At 47.6% G+C, this 12,938-nt stretch overlaps 1 protein-coding gene across 7 annotated transcripts in view; it reads left to right on the top strand.

The window, feature by feature from the left end:
• Positions 1–12,938, top strand: part of LOC135916315 (uncharacterized) — a 40,471-nt gene that overhangs the window by 11,523 nt on the left and 16,010 nt on the right. For 2 of the 7 annotated variants that reach the window (XM_070540390.1, XM_070540388.1), the window contains exon 5: positions 2,034–2,654. The exons of the other annotated variants lie outside the window; for them this stretch is intronic. In XM_070540390.1, the coding sequence (XP_070396491.1) occupies positions 2,034–2,493 (460 nt within the window). In that variant the 3' untranslated portion in view covers positions 2,494–2,654. Of the gene's footprint in view, positions 1–2,033; positions 2,655–12,938 lie in introns of those variants that run through there. 7 annotated transcript variants of the gene reach the window in all.

Below are 12,938 nucleotides of genomic sequence, written 5' to 3'. Positions count from 1 at the left end.
GCGATTCAGAGAGGACCCAATGTAGAAAGGCTTAGGCAGTCGATAAGTGAGCCAGCTTAGGGGTCCACACACTTACTCTCTCAAACACCCACATAATAAATAAAGAAGAAGAAAAATATTGCGTCTTTCTAGGAAAGAAATACGGGATGAAGCGCACGTAAAATCTATACAAATATCAAGTGCAGATGCTCATTTTTTCATTACAATGGAAGTAGTTGGAGAATATGATAAGTTTATTTCTGCATATGGGTGAATAATCGCACATGCCACAATGCGAATTCCAACATGGCGGTGCCTTTGCGAGTGTAACATTCTTGACCACGCACGTAGTTAACTAAAGATTGTTTTTTTTTTTCAAATATTCTGCCATCTTCTCGCAGGTGCATTGGGCAAGAGTTCTTACAAATATGTAAGACTACAAAAACTTGGTCGCAAGAAATGCATATCCCAGAAAATAACATAAACAATGGTTGTACGAAGCAATGTACTTTTCAGCAATAACTTCGCAGCGACCAAAGAAAAATTGGGGGACGCTTAAGCTTCGCCTTCAAGAGTGGAACGCAACAGCGTTCCCATCGACCCGCCAAGGGGTGTAAGACAATGGGCTACGGGGCAGCCATCACTTACGAGGCGGCCCGCATCAGACGCGGTGAGCGTCGAGCAACGCAGCATTCGGCGCAGCGGAATGAACCAACGAACTCGGTGTCTCGGAGGGGTAAATGATGCACGCGAGCCAAACGTCGTGATCGGCACAAGCAGAGAGATAGACAGATAGTGATCTAAAGAAAGGAAGGACGCTTGATTCTGCAACCCATGAGGGAGCAAGGCTAAGCGTCGTCAGGGGACGGGGAGTCCGGGCCGCGACCCGCCTCGCACCCGTCATGGCACAGCCCGAATGCACGCGTGGCGCGCCATCTGTCCGGGCAGCGCCGTACATGAAGAGGAGGGGGTCTTCTGTGTTTGCCGCAAGATGGCTCTGCGTGTGCGGAAAGCGCAGAATAAATGTAGCGGAAACGCACTTCGCTACTCGTGTAATTGCGACTTCTGTAGGTTACATGTTCATAATTACCGATATACACCGCAGTACAACTTTCCACGGCTCGTTTCCAAGGCAACACCGCATTCACTAGAGGCGCGTTTGTACCGCTTTGAAGCATCGAACTCGTGGCTGAGACGTAGCGTCTCCATCTCACACTCCGGAGACCTTGGTTCGCTTCCCACCTAGCCCATCTTAGAACACGCTTTTAATTTATAAAGTGCCTGCCGTGATTTATCGTTCACGGCCAACGCCGCGGACGCCGACCTCGACGACACCGGCTTTTCTGCGACACCAGCTCCTTAACGCTGTCGCGTTAAAAAGGTTTGCAATCACCTTAGCATACGCTAAGGGCGACGAAGGCGAAAGCCTGTGTGATCACGAGATATTGGAGAAGTTCACTGACATTCTCATTCGAAAGCGTTGTTACTTCAAATTACTTGTATGCTCCATTTAAAGGTCGATCGTTCGAGCGGCTTCATTACCTCTACCTTAGTTGAAAGTGCCTTTACTGCCTTTGCCTTAACACCAATGGTCATAGTTTCCACCATTACTGCACCCAAAGACGTGGACGCTTCCAGGTTAACCACGATCATTCGTGCGTCCCCGGAAGTAACAATTGTGCTGATAATTGGTGCCTAATGCTCCATTTGTACTTTAGGTAAACCACATTTCATAATGTGCAATATAATGACAGAAGCTTGTTAACGTTTTGCATAATCTACATTTAATCATAGTTTTAAATTTCTGTGTGAAGGCGACTGTTTTTATTTCCCCAGTTATTCGAGAAGTATTTCATATTTAATGAAATTCGCTTCGGGTACAATTACATTATAATTCGGGTGCTATTACTATTAAACCAAGAGGTAGTGCGTGGCAGTCTGGAGGCACAAATCCCCGTAGATGCGTCGCACCAGTCTCTAACAAGTTTGTTGCGAAGCACGTAGAGACGCAGGACAGCATTATCACTTCAGCGGTCCTACTTTCCATGGTGCAGGTTGAATGTCTCAGTTTGGTATTACAACGCGGGTGAAGTGCCCGCCAAAGTTCTGTTCCAACCGCATCCGCATCTCGTCCATCGAATGCACTATGGCCTGGAAACCGGAATGGACATGCTGAACGTCCTGTACGAGCCTCACGCCTACCCGTATTGGCGGAACGCTTTTGCCATACACCTTCTGTCACGCTTCCGTTGGAGCTTGCCAATCGATGCGTTGCACGGAGCGGCGTTTAACGAAACGAACATCCGAGACGTCGACAATGCCTTTGGAGAGATGGCGCGCTCGGTTCTGTTCGGAACGTCCGCCTTCGTGCCCCCGGAGGCCCCCATCCTGAGCGTCGCCGAGCTCGCGGCCAGAAAGGACCGGGGCGAGGACCTGACCAGCATGCGGCCCGGAAACGAGCGGCCATTTTTTTACCCTATGATAAACGTGACCAAGTTTAAACGCCACCACTGACGTGAGCTCACACGGAGATTGTATACGGGCGACTCTTAGGTTGTGAATCAATTTCAAGACTTTAAAATGTGTTCTGGTTTACCGAACAGGGCCAGCGTGCCTAGGCTTATGTATTGTGATGCACAGTGTATAAAATGTTTGATGAGTTTTCGCAGCGGCAACTGCTAGTGGTCCTGTTTTCTTTTTTATGTCTACTGGTGTTAACCGCCTTCCCTTGCCTGAAATCTACCTGAAAGGGTCAGTTTACATTTCCCAGTGCCTTATATGTGCTGATGCTAAATAACTTTTTCTACTTGCCTAGAAGATGTGTGACATCGATGTTCCTATTCTTACATTTGCAGTGGCTCCGGGGGAAAGTTCTGCCAGATTGTTACCTGTAACGTGTAGATTACCTACACAAGCGAGATTAATGAAGAGCAGGGAACAGTTCCAAGAAGCTGCGGTTTTTGCCGCAGGCTTATGGAAAACGAAAAACGAAAAATAATCCTGATACCTGAAAACGAAAAGAAAAATACACGAAACTCACCAGCTTTACAATTTTAGCCTACTTCTGGTTAGATATATTCTATGTTGAGCTCTGTCCAATTTACTTCCTTGTGCTTAGGAGATCGTCGTATTTCATCTATACGTCTTCTGAAGTTGATCGTTTTTGGTAGTCCTGGCTTTTCGAGTGGAAGTGTCAAATGATTTAAATAAAACTGAAGGTGTTCCCCTAGAGAAATTCCTTACATACTACCTGTTGTATCGGCCGCTGTGTCATAGTGCGTGCTACACACTGCGCAAGCGTGAAGTTTTCTTTCTAACTCGCTGTCTCCCCTTTCCATTCCCCCTCTCCTGGATTACTATATAACCACCCTGCTGTTGACAATAAAGGCTGAGTTTTACCTGTCTCGTTCCCAGGCGTGTACGTACGTTTCGTTCCTGTCGTGGCCTAACGGCCGCGACAATGTTACAGTGGCGACGAGTCAAGACGACACCCACGCAGTCAAGGCAGAGCCAGACACCCCGGCACTGAAGACAGCCGTGCCAGCGATTTCCATGGCTTTGCAGATGCTCCCGAGCTTCGACGAAAGCACAGATAAGTGGAAGCCGTACTTGATCAAAGTCGAGGCATATTTCGAAGCAAATGGCATCGTTGAGTCAAGTAAGAAGAGAGCACTTCTTGTGGCTGCACTGAGCACGCAGACTATTCAAATCCTTGCCGGAAGGGTGGCTCCCCGCCCGCCAAACTCATTGAGTTATGACGAAGTTATCAAAGCCTTGAATGAATACTATGACCCTAAACGGAACGAAATTTCGGAGAGCTACAAATTCTTCAGTCGTTGCCAACTGGAAGGAGAATCTATTCAGGCTTTCCTCGTCGAGATCCGCCACATCGGAGACAACTGCAACTTCGGCAGTTGCCTTGACAGGATGATCCGAGACAGGATTGTCTGCGGGGTACGCTCAAGTGCAGTACGGAAACAACTCTTGGCAAAGAAAGAGCTCAAGCTAGAAGAAGCCGAAGCGACAGCAATAGCTGCTGAAGCCGCGGAAAACGATGCGCTAAAGATTTCCTCAGAAGTAACGCCACTATTGAAAGTGCAAGCGCGTCGCCGGCCAACACCGAGAGAAAGCGCCGAAAATGCAGCGTGTCGGCAATGCAGTAGATGTGGAAGCTTGAAACATGACGCTAACAGCTGCAGCTGGGCCAAAGCTCGCTGTTACCACTGTGGTCAACGTGGACATCTCGCAAAAATGTGTCCCAATCGCAGCGACAAGCAACTCGAGGCTGCTGCACCTGCGCCTCGTGGTCAAACATTAACAGTGCAAGAAACCACATCAGAAGATTGCTATGAAAATGCTCATATCTGGACTTTGCTGTCGGCGCGAACGAAGTGCCTCGAGCCGCCAATTCGCCGCACATTCAATTGGGGCGGCGTAGAACTGGCAATGGAAGTAGACACATTATCACCAGTATGCGTCATAGCGCGACAGGTTTTCGATAAGCATTGCAAACACTGGCCAAGTTTGAAGCCTTCACATCTGAAACTTTCAAGCTACGCTGGAAGGCTGCCTGTGTTAGGCGAGCTTCGGCTAGCTGTTGGGCACCAAGGTGTGTCAGTTGAATGCACGCTCATAGTACTAGATTGCACCGGACCAAGCCTGTGCGGTCGAGACCTGTTAACCCTGCTGGATAGGGCTGGAGTTCCGGTACTGCAAGTCAGTAAAAAAGAAGTGCCGGTGACGGAAGAAGCCATCAACCACATCAACGCCTTACGCAGTAACTACGAAGATGTCTTCTCCGAGGAATTGGGCCTGATGAAGGGACCCCCAGCCAGCTTGGTGCTCAAGGACGGTGCGGTAAACAAGTTTTGCAAGGCGCGACCGCTTCCGTACGCGCTCCGCGACAAGGTGGCAAAAGAGCTGGATCGGCTAGTGTCGCTAGGCATAATATCGCCCATAAAATATTCGGACTGGGCGACCCCCATAGTACCAGTGCTTAAAAAAGATGGCACAGTCCGGATTTGCGGGGACTTTAAGGCCACCTTGAATCATGCTTGTGCACTTGAGCAGTATCCCCTTCCGGTGATTGAAGACATGTTCGCGTCTTTAAGCGGTGGTGAAGTTTTTAGTACACTCGACTTGAAAGATGCCTACAACCAGGTGCCACTAGACGAAGCTTCACGCAAGCTGTGCGTCATTAATACGCACCAAGGCCTATTCTGTTACAACAGGCTGCCGTTCGGCATTTCCTCTGCTCCTGCTATATTTCAAAGGAAGATGGATACCATTCTAGCGGGCCTGCCTGGCGTTCAGGCATACTTAGATGATGTGCTTGTGTCTGAAAAGGCGGCAGACAACGGAGCTCGGCTGAAAACAGTGTTGGATCGGTTTCGAGAGCATGGCGTAAAGCTGCGATATGACAAATGCAATTTCAGCCAGCCATCGGTTACTTATCTGGCACACCGTATCGATTGTATCGGTCTTCACCCGACGGAAAAGAACGTGGAAGCTATCATGAAAGCACCGAGCCCTCGTAACGTGAGCGAGCTGCGTTCGTTTGTCGGAATGCTAACATTTTATTCAAGGTTTTTGCCGAACATGTCAAGCGTGTTGTCCCCGTTGTATCAGTTACTAGAAAAGAATGCGCGATGGCAGTGGAACCAGCCCCAGGAAACTGCGTTCGCCAAGGCCAAACAGTGTCTCAAGAATGCCGAAGTGCTTGCCCATTTTGACCCGTTAAAGGAGCTGAAACTCGAGTGCGACGCTTCCCCACACGGCATTGGCGCAGTACTGTTTCACACAGTAGGCAGCGTCCACAGACCGATAGGATTCCGTTCAAGGACTCTCACGAAAGCCGAACGGAATTACTCGCAGCTGGAGCGTGAGGCACTGGCACTCGTTTTTGGGGTCACGAGATTCCGAGACTATCTGTTGGGCCGTGAATTCACCTTGGTTACAGACCACCAGCCTCTCCTCGGATTGCTAAGGGCCGACCGCCCAACACCGTCTATGGCTGCAGCCCGCATTCAGCGTTGGGCCCTCTATCTCGGAGGATATTGCTACAAACTTCAGTACACTCCCGGAAGACAACTGCTGAGCTCGGACGCCCTCAGCAGGCTTCCGCTGCAATCACCCGGTCCCAGTATGGAGCCCCTAGAGCCGCAAGAGTACGTTTTTTCTTTGGAAATCCTGGAGGAAGGCACAGTCACGACACGAGAGCTGAAGGACCTTACAGCTGTCGACCCGACACTAGATCGCGTCAAGCATTACGTGCTACGTGGTCGGCCTAGAAGCTCGAAAGGCCTTGAGCCGTGCCTGGCGGTATTTTTTGACCGTCGACTGGAGTTGTCCCTGGCACATGGGTTAATTTATTGGGGCCATCGAGTGGTTATACCAGCCGGTGCGCGAAAGCGATTGCTGCAGCTGCTGCATGAAACCCACCAAGGGTCTTCGCCGATGAAATCGATTGCGCGATCATTGTTCTGGTGGCCAGGGCTAGACCGAGAGATTGAGGAAATGTCGGCTCAGTGCAAGAATTGCATCGACAATTTGCCCATGCCGCCAGCCGCTCCACCAGCAAGCTGGCCACAAACTTTTGAGAAGTGGTCGCGCATCTATGTGGATTTTGCCGGACCGATAGAAGGCAAGATGGTGCTTGTGCTAGTCGATTCGCACACCAAGTGGATAGAAGCGCTTCCTTTGAAGCAAGCTACCTCGACAGCTACAATCCACTTTTTGCGGGACATTTTCAGCAGATTTGGCGTGCCCAGAACGATAGTTTCCGATAACGGAACACAATTCACTAGTCGTGAATTTGCAACATTTATCGAGAACAACAACATATCGCACGTTAGGACCGCCCCCTTCCACCCGCAATCTAATGGGGCCGCCGAAAGAGCTGTCCGAACAGTGAAAGATGGTCTTCGGAAGTTGAAGGAAGGAAAACTGGAGCACAAACTAATGCGACTACTGCTCAATTACAGAAGGACACCCCAGAAGAGCGGAAAGTCGCCATCACAGATGCTTCTCGGATACCAGATTAGATCGCGCCTGGATACGTGTTTTCCGAAGGGTAGTGGAGACGCACCGTCTAACCAGGAGTGGCTGCCCCAACTAGAGAGCCGTGTGCACGTTCGCAACTATGGGGCAGGAGACAAATGGATACCAGGACATGTGACATCTACATCTGGGACCCGAATGGTTACAGTAGAAACACCTGGAGCAATTGTCCGGCGGCACGTGGACCAGGTGCGTCGTCGGCCTACAGAAACGCAGTCACCCGACATTGCGGAAGACGCGTGCTCGGACGGCGCTACATTCAGGCCAGAGGAATCCTCGCCACAGCTCGATGTGAGCCTGGAAGCATCTGCCTTGCCGCCTGCAGTTGGGGATCATCATGCTCACCGCGCCTTCCCGGCACTTCCGTCACCCGAAGCAGTAGTGCAAAGCGAACCCGCTCAAGTCTTACGACGTTCTACGAGGACGAGGAGACCTGTTGACCGATTTTAGGAGGAAGAAGTGTTGTATCGGCCGCTGTGTCATAGTGCGGGCTACACACTGCGCAAGCGTGAAGTTTTCTTTCTAACTCGCTGTCTCCCCTTTCCATTCCCCCTCTCCTGGATTACTATATAACCACCCTGCTGTTGACAATAAAGGCTGAGTTTTACCTGTCTCGTTCCCAGGCGTGTACGTACGTTTCGTTCCTGCCGTGGCCTAACGGCCGCGACAATGTTACACTACCCAAGGAGGTTAGGTTGTAGGTCGAAATTAAAATTTAAAAGGGCGGTATGATAAAAAAGAAGATTTCAAGTCAGTAAGATGAAAAGAAATACTGAGCAGTTCGAAAGGATAAGCGACATGCAAGAATGACCAACTTGTACTTTTATTGCAGCGTAGCTGCACAATGCTTAAATGGAAGTTTTTCAATGCTACCTTTTCCTTTCTAGAATAACATAGCGAATTTTTTTATCAGAGTCAACGAGGAGTCTACATGTAGTTTGCTTTATCAAACATGACATAACAAGTACATACCGTTCAAAAAACTTTGCAAGGCGTTTTTTTTTGTCCTGATAAAGACACCTGACAAGTACAGTGTACGCACTGTGAGCGCTAAATATGAAGCCAACTGAGAAACATCGAAATTGAGCGCAGAAAACATTGTTATCACTTCCTGTGCCACGTTACTGAAACCGCCGATTGATGGACCACTAGAGAAGAAAGCAGGGGAATTCAAAACTAAATTATCATTTGCGTGCGCCTTAATGCTTGACGCTTGTAATTTTGATCGTCTCTCATCAAAATTACAACCTCTGAATAATGGGTCCGTGTAGTGAACAGCTGAACACTTTTAAATAGTTAAGTGAACCAAGGGGGAGTCGCGACGCAAACCGCATAAATTATTGAAGATAACTAAAGAGTAACACAGGAAGCACATCTTCGCTGCCATACTCGATCGTACAGCATTGGGCCACACGTCCTCTGTGATTAGGAAAAGCGTATCTGTAAGACCTTGCATCATTTCGTTGACTTCATAAAGGATGGCGTACAATTTCGTCGTCGAACATCTTCCCGCCCTCATAATTAATTTCGGTGTTGACCTAACAAACGGAAAAGGGAAATTAATTCATTTAACACTTGAGAGGCTGCTGTACCAACTAAAGTCACAAAATCGTAAACTTCTGCGCGATAAGCGTATGGTTCACGCGTAATTACCACTCTCAACTTTCCGTCGCATCTTTCCTATATGCGTTCAGCACTCGCAGAACAAAGTGAAAATCTTTACCGTGTGCCTAACAAATGGAGTGTTTCCACCGCCACGGTATTTACGTTAACAGCGGGAGGTTTTCATTTTTCTTCACCTAACCACGATGACAGCGCTTAGAATGAAATGCTTTGGGAACCACGCGGGATCTCATGGACCACTGTCCGCAATTCTCCTCAATTTAAGTCTTTAATACAGTCATGTGCATGTTGCGTATTCTACGCTTATCCTATCCATTAATTGTATATATAATATATTCCATTATTTTATGTAATTAAGTAATTATGAATCCACTAACTTGTATATATATATATACATATCCAGCGGTTGTACGAGCCAGTTTTCCTTTTTACAGAATTATCTTTTTTATTCGAAAATTGTTGCAAGCTCCATGAAATACTTGCATGCCCAGTGCATAACTCTTTATCACAATTTGAAAATCTGAAGCACACAATCACTTTTATAATGTGCACACTCTCACATGCACCTATGACTTATAAGCAGGGCATTTTCAGTACCCTCTGAGAATTGCAACCATATTCAGTAAAGTGTACCTTTCTTGATTAAATTAATCCACTTACACTTTAGTAATTACGATAGCTGGTTTTCTTATTGAGCAAGTTTATTGGTAAACCGCACTCTAGTTTTTTTAGGTTGTAGATTTTCGTGAGCATTGGCGCAACCTTTCAATATATGAGCAATAATATTGCTTTTGACTTTTTGTTTCACCGAAGTGAAGTAAAAATTTATTGACGTCGTTTCAAGCGTTCGCCTTTCGTAACATTAATCCTTTTCCTTTGGATAATAAAATCCGCGTTGGTACACCAGGAATTCCTCGTAGCATCACCTCTTTTAAGAATCTTACAAATTAGGCATTGTTGATACGACATAATACACACAAACTACACACATAATACATCCACTTGAAGCTCTTGCTTGTCTGTTGTTTACCTGCCGCGGTTGCTCAGTCGCTATGGTGTTGGGCTGCTGAGCACGAGGTCGCGCGATCGAATCCCGGCCACGGCGGCCGCAATTCGATGCGGGCGAAATGCGAAAAACACCCGTGTACTCAGATTTAGGTGCACGTTAAAGAACCCCAGGTGGTCGAAATCTCCGGAGTCCTCCACTACGGCGTGCCTCATAATCAGAAAGTGGTTTGGCACGTAAAACCGCATTATTATTTTATTATGTCTGTTGTTTGAAATTTTATGTGTAATTGCGAAGGGTATTCCGGTGAACAAATCTTCTTTTGCACAATTTGTTGCGCTTGCTCTAAAGTAAGAACATGCTGCATTTTCCTGTACATAATTCGCACATTTGTATAAGAAGACCTTCGGCCCAAAGCAGCCACGTGTACGAAAAATGTTCACGTATAAGACCCACCGTTGTTTATAATGTAGTACACAATTTGCAACGAGGTGCTAGCGAGTTCGCATGTACATCTCTTGGTCGCGGAATGCCGAACTTACCCCAAGCTGAAGTCGTATGTATAGTCCATTATTTACTGCAGCGTGACAGACTGACATGGTACACAAACGAAATGAAAACTCTGGCTAATACACAAGCAGGCCACACAACGTTAATAGGAGTCAACAAGAATTAACTTGGTTTTCATTCATTAGCTAAGTCATTAGTTATCAAAGAGTGAGTTATTTTGGGCCTCTGCATGCTGCACGCGATGTACCCACCACGTACACGCAAAGCTGAAACATAAGTAACGCGACACAGAACATCTTGTGCCTCTTTGACGCGAGTATAACGTTCAGCTCGCATCCTAAAGACGGCAGATAGGAAAAGTTACGGTAATGTTATCCTTCTCGAACGCAGGTGACGAGCACGCGTATGGGTTCTACAGTGCACCCGACGCTATTGGATTTCGGTGCACCTTGACGCTAACATTGTCCGCACCACGGATCGTATTCAATGCCATGTTAAGAACGCTGCACCATACGAAGCAGCCGCCGGAGTAGAACGCGCCATTTTTAACATTCACATACTATGTAATCAGCCAGCATCGCGTCAGCGCGTACACGCAAACATGACCGCTTCACCCTCGATCACCCCGGACACTCGCCGGCAAAACGCTGGTGTGAGGAATCGCGGCAGCAACAGCGAGCGAAGTGACGTTCGTTCTGTCTATCGCTTCAGCAGACACTTATCGGTGAGCACATACTCGTGGGATTACGTAGACTGTGCCCCTAAAGGGTACCGCTTTCAAGATAAAGCCCGCGCGACCACTCGCTGTTGAAGTACAACGCCCCTCCCCCTCCTTTCGCTGCTCGGGTAACATGTGCGTGACGGAATACGACGCGCTTCTTACCTTTGCCAACGCGAGATTGAGCCGCCAAGGTCGACCCACCGTCGCACGCATTCCCTCGAACACACAGCGTACGGGGCAGGGGGACGATGTTATCACGAGAGGAACGCGATACGCGTGCATCGTAAAGAAAATCTAGCAACTGTCAGAGCAGGTGAACGCAGCGCGCATCCACCTACCTTCCTCCTCCGCGACGCTTCGGCTCGTGTCTCCATCTCCACTTCGCTCAAGGTTACCTACACCGTCCTCTAGTTGGCGCTGCTTTGTCAAGCGATCGCACCCTCGTACATTATCTGGCACGCGATATTCATTGCATGCAGGCGCCTTCCTCGTTCAATTGCTTCGCGGCTTCACACACGTCACTCCAACTTGAAGGGATGGTCAGTTACTCTTGCGCGCAAGATATGTACTCCACCCCCCACTGTTGTTGCCACGCGCCTTGATTTCAGCAGCGGCGTCCTGACTACAGGTCACCTAGTCCCAAAAGCTCAGCACAAACTAGAATTTATCCCAAACAATGCCTTAGAATGTTTTCTCACTGAATAAATTGAGACTTGGCAGGTGAGCCATATCGTACCTATGGACCTGAAAATCCGTCGGTATCGACGAGATTGTGGGTTCAACATACGTCTTTGATTGCACGTATCCGCATGAGCTTGTTGGAGTGTTCACTTTCGTTGGAATCCACATGCGCGAAGCGTTGGTTTCTGAGTCAGACAAGTCGAGAAACGCTGACTCTGTTTTCGCTCGATGCCACATCGTCACTTCAAAATCAGAACTTATCTAGTTTAGGCTTCCAGTGGGGATTTAGGAGGTCAGATTTTGTGTGTTATGGAACCGTCACAACAGGCCGACCATAAGAGGTTAAAATTTCAATGTGCGTATTACGTTCGCATGACGTTGCGAGCACTGCGCAAAACACTGCGAAATGCGTTTTGCAGGCATCAGTTAAGCACGCCTAATTATCGCACAGCGGCGGGTACAAGCTGTTCCGACCATGGCAACGACGCATCAACGAACGCAGAACATCACAGGACAGCATCCTCCTCCCGGAAGCAGTTGTAACTACAGCAACGATGGCATGGCCTTCGAGATCTTACTGTTCACTTCAGGATCTCTAAGGCCACGGAGAGTACGGGCCGGCCATCAATAAATTGAGCATGCTTGGCAAATGTAGGCACAATCTTGAGAAGTTTCTCAGAGATTGGACATCACGTTGGTTGGAGAGAGCTGTTTACAATATCAAGGTGTGACTACGGAAGGCGTTAAACAAGCTTTTAAGAAAAGAAGCCATCATGGCGAGAGATAAGAGCTTAGTGAGAGACAGCTATGACAACGTGTCGTAATTCTACCATGGTCACATAAAAAAACTTTTCTCTTAAAATTCAATCACACATACATCTGGGACGAAACAAAAGACTGCGAGTATCAATCTTATTTCCGAATATTTAAAACCATTCTACTTTAAAGACATCCTAATTTCCAGCTTATCCATTTTCTTATTTCACACCATTCGCCCCGATGGATTTCATTATAAGGCTTGTACTGTGAAATTTTTCCCTTTTAGGCAGGTTTATTTTTAAGAACAAATGTAATTTCATTTGTCTGGTCGATTAGCTATATCCAATCCACTGTTGTTTGATCCCTCTTAGAGGGCATCAGCCTTTAGAGAAATGAAAACAAGGAAGAAAAGCGTTCCTTCAATCCCCGTTAGTGGGTGCGCCAAACTCATGAAGTACATCATCATCATCATCATCAATGTTCCTTTAGTTCTACTTTCGGTGTTGCGTCATCTGCTCCCATAATGTAAAAACAATAAAAAAATCTACATGCTTCCTATGCCAACATCACATTGAAGTGTGATTTTCAATGTTTACAATG

This window comes from Dermacentor albipictus, chromosome 6 (assembly GCF_038994185.2).
Source record: "Dermacentor albipictus isolate Rhodes 1998 colony chromosome 6, USDA_Dalb.pri_finalv2, whole genome shotgun sequence".
Classification (NCBI taxonomy): Eukaryota; Metazoa; Arthropoda; class Arachnida; order Ixodida; family Ixodidae; genus Dermacentor; species Dermacentor albipictus.
The sequence above is the reverse complement of the archived record's forward strand: the minus strand, read 5'-3'. Positions and strand labels throughout refer to the sequence as shown.